The 1,628-nt window shown below is 42.6% G+C and overlaps 1 protein-coding gene across 1 annotated transcript in view; it reads right to left on the bottom strand.

Moving 5' to 3' along the window:
• ARR3 (arrestin 3, retinal (X-arrestin)) overlaps window positions 1-1,378 on the bottom strand; it is a 12,090-nt gene extending 10,712 nt beyond the window's left edge. Inside the window, exons 1-4 of the mRNA XM_010832129.1 lie at window positions 1,362-1,378; window positions 1,069-1,099; window positions 858-918; window positions 657-701 (exon numbers count right to left, since the gene is read on the bottom strand). Of these exons, the coding sequence (XP_010830431.1) occupies window positions 657-701; window positions 858-918; window positions 1,069-1,099; window positions 1,362-1,378 (154 nt within the window). The remainder of the gene's footprint in view (window positions 1-656; window positions 702-857; window positions 919-1,068; window positions 1,100-1,361) is intronic.
• Between the last annotated feature and the right edge of the window lie 250 nt (window positions 1,379-1,628).

Here is a 1,628-nt window from a genome sequence, read left to right as displayed (position 1 = left end):
ACGCAAATAAAGGGAAAAAGAAATGCAAAGGAATGCAAAGTGGCAGCCTGAAGGTCACATCCAGCCCTTGGAAAAATAAAATTTTTTGATTTATCCAAATCAAAGAGAGATTTAAAAAATATCTCTTAATTAGCTGCCAACATTTGAAAATCAGGACATTTGCTTAATGCAAATTTTAATAATTTAATCCATATTTTAATAATATGGATTTCTGGTGTACTGGATCTTTCAGTAGGCAGTCTAAGTGTGTGTTCAGGTTAGCAGTGAAGCAAAGGCCCCACCAACAATAAGGGAGAAAATCAGAGATTTTAGAAAAAAGCATTTAATTTCAGCACACATGTAAATTTTGTGTGATCTTGGAAAAGAAAATGTAATTAATGCTTTAGAAATATATCTACTTTAAATATTATTTGGGAAGAGGCACTAGAATCTTTTCAGACTTTGAGCCTCTCAAAGTCTTATTCTGACCTTTATTTCTAGTTCTTCTTTAATAACCAGAGAATTTAGCCACACTGGACTGAAATTCCCAGTTGTTAGCTTCTATCAGATAAGACATTCACAGTCCCATCCACTTTTTAATTTTCTTATAACTCTCTGGTCCACTCGTCCAGTGGGGTCCCTGGCATATACACAGACCAACAAGGATTTTTACTTACTCTTTCGGCCTTTTAAGTACTCAGGGTCAACCAGGACTACACCATCTATGGAGAGGGGGAGAGACGGCACCCTGGTCAGGAAAAGTCCTCAGACTATGAAACAGAAGTTCCTCTTCTGCATGGTCCTTTCTTGGCTTTCTTTCACTCCCTTGCTCCCACTCCCCTTCTCCCCAGGCTCTTTGCCTTTTCAGACTCACTGACCAATGGGTTCCACCATGTCCACATGGTCCACGAAGTCCCGTTTCCCCAGGTAGATGGATAGCTGTTGTGGAACAACCTCCCATGTTACTGTCATAATCTTCTTTTAATGGATTCCCCTGAAGGCCCCAACCCAAACCCCTGAGACCTTGAAGGACATACACATCTATCCCTTTTCCCCTTTCATTTGCCCAGCTGGGTCAGGTTCTCTCACCTTGCCATTGGAGCAGGTCTTCTTAAACACCCTAAGAGGAGAAAATCAGAGGACATGGAAGGGGATTGGAAGAGAAGGGAGGGGGAGAAGAAGGGAAAGGAAAGAAAGGGAATTGGGGAGAAAAGGAAATATTTCTAGTATTAGAGGAAGAGGCCCAAGGAGAATGAAGTGACACCCAGGTGGAGGCAACACAAGTAGAAGAAAGGTTGCAAACCCCTCCACCCCAAAGGCAAGTCATTGGGTTTGGGTAAGCCACAAGTCACAGAAGCAGAGAATTAGGAGTTCTTACATACCTAGACATGTTGGCCATGGTGTGGATGTTGAGCCTTTTCTGGCAAGAGGGGAAGGAGGGAGGCTCAATCATTTGGTCCCATTCTCCTTACCTGGCTTTGATATGCCATCTGGACACACCTGGTGTGACATAACCTTTTCTTCTTAGACACCTCACCACCATCCATGCTTCCTATTCTCCCTCCTACTGGGTTACTTATTCAGGCATACTCTCACCCATCCAGGACACAGGAAAAAACTCCCCTAGTTTTTACAAATTATTGACCAAT

Source organism: Bison bison, unplaced genomic scaffold (genome assembly GCF_000754665.1).
Source record: "Bison bison bison isolate TAMUID 2011002044 unplaced genomic scaffold, Bison_UMD1.0 scf7180017864537, whole genome shotgun sequence".
NCBI classification, from domain to species: domain Eukaryota; kingdom Metazoa; phylum Chordata; class Mammalia; order Artiodactyla; family Bovidae; genus Bison; species Bison bison.
Note: the sequence above shows the minus strand (reverse complement) of the source record. Positions and strands in the feature narration are given on the sequence as shown.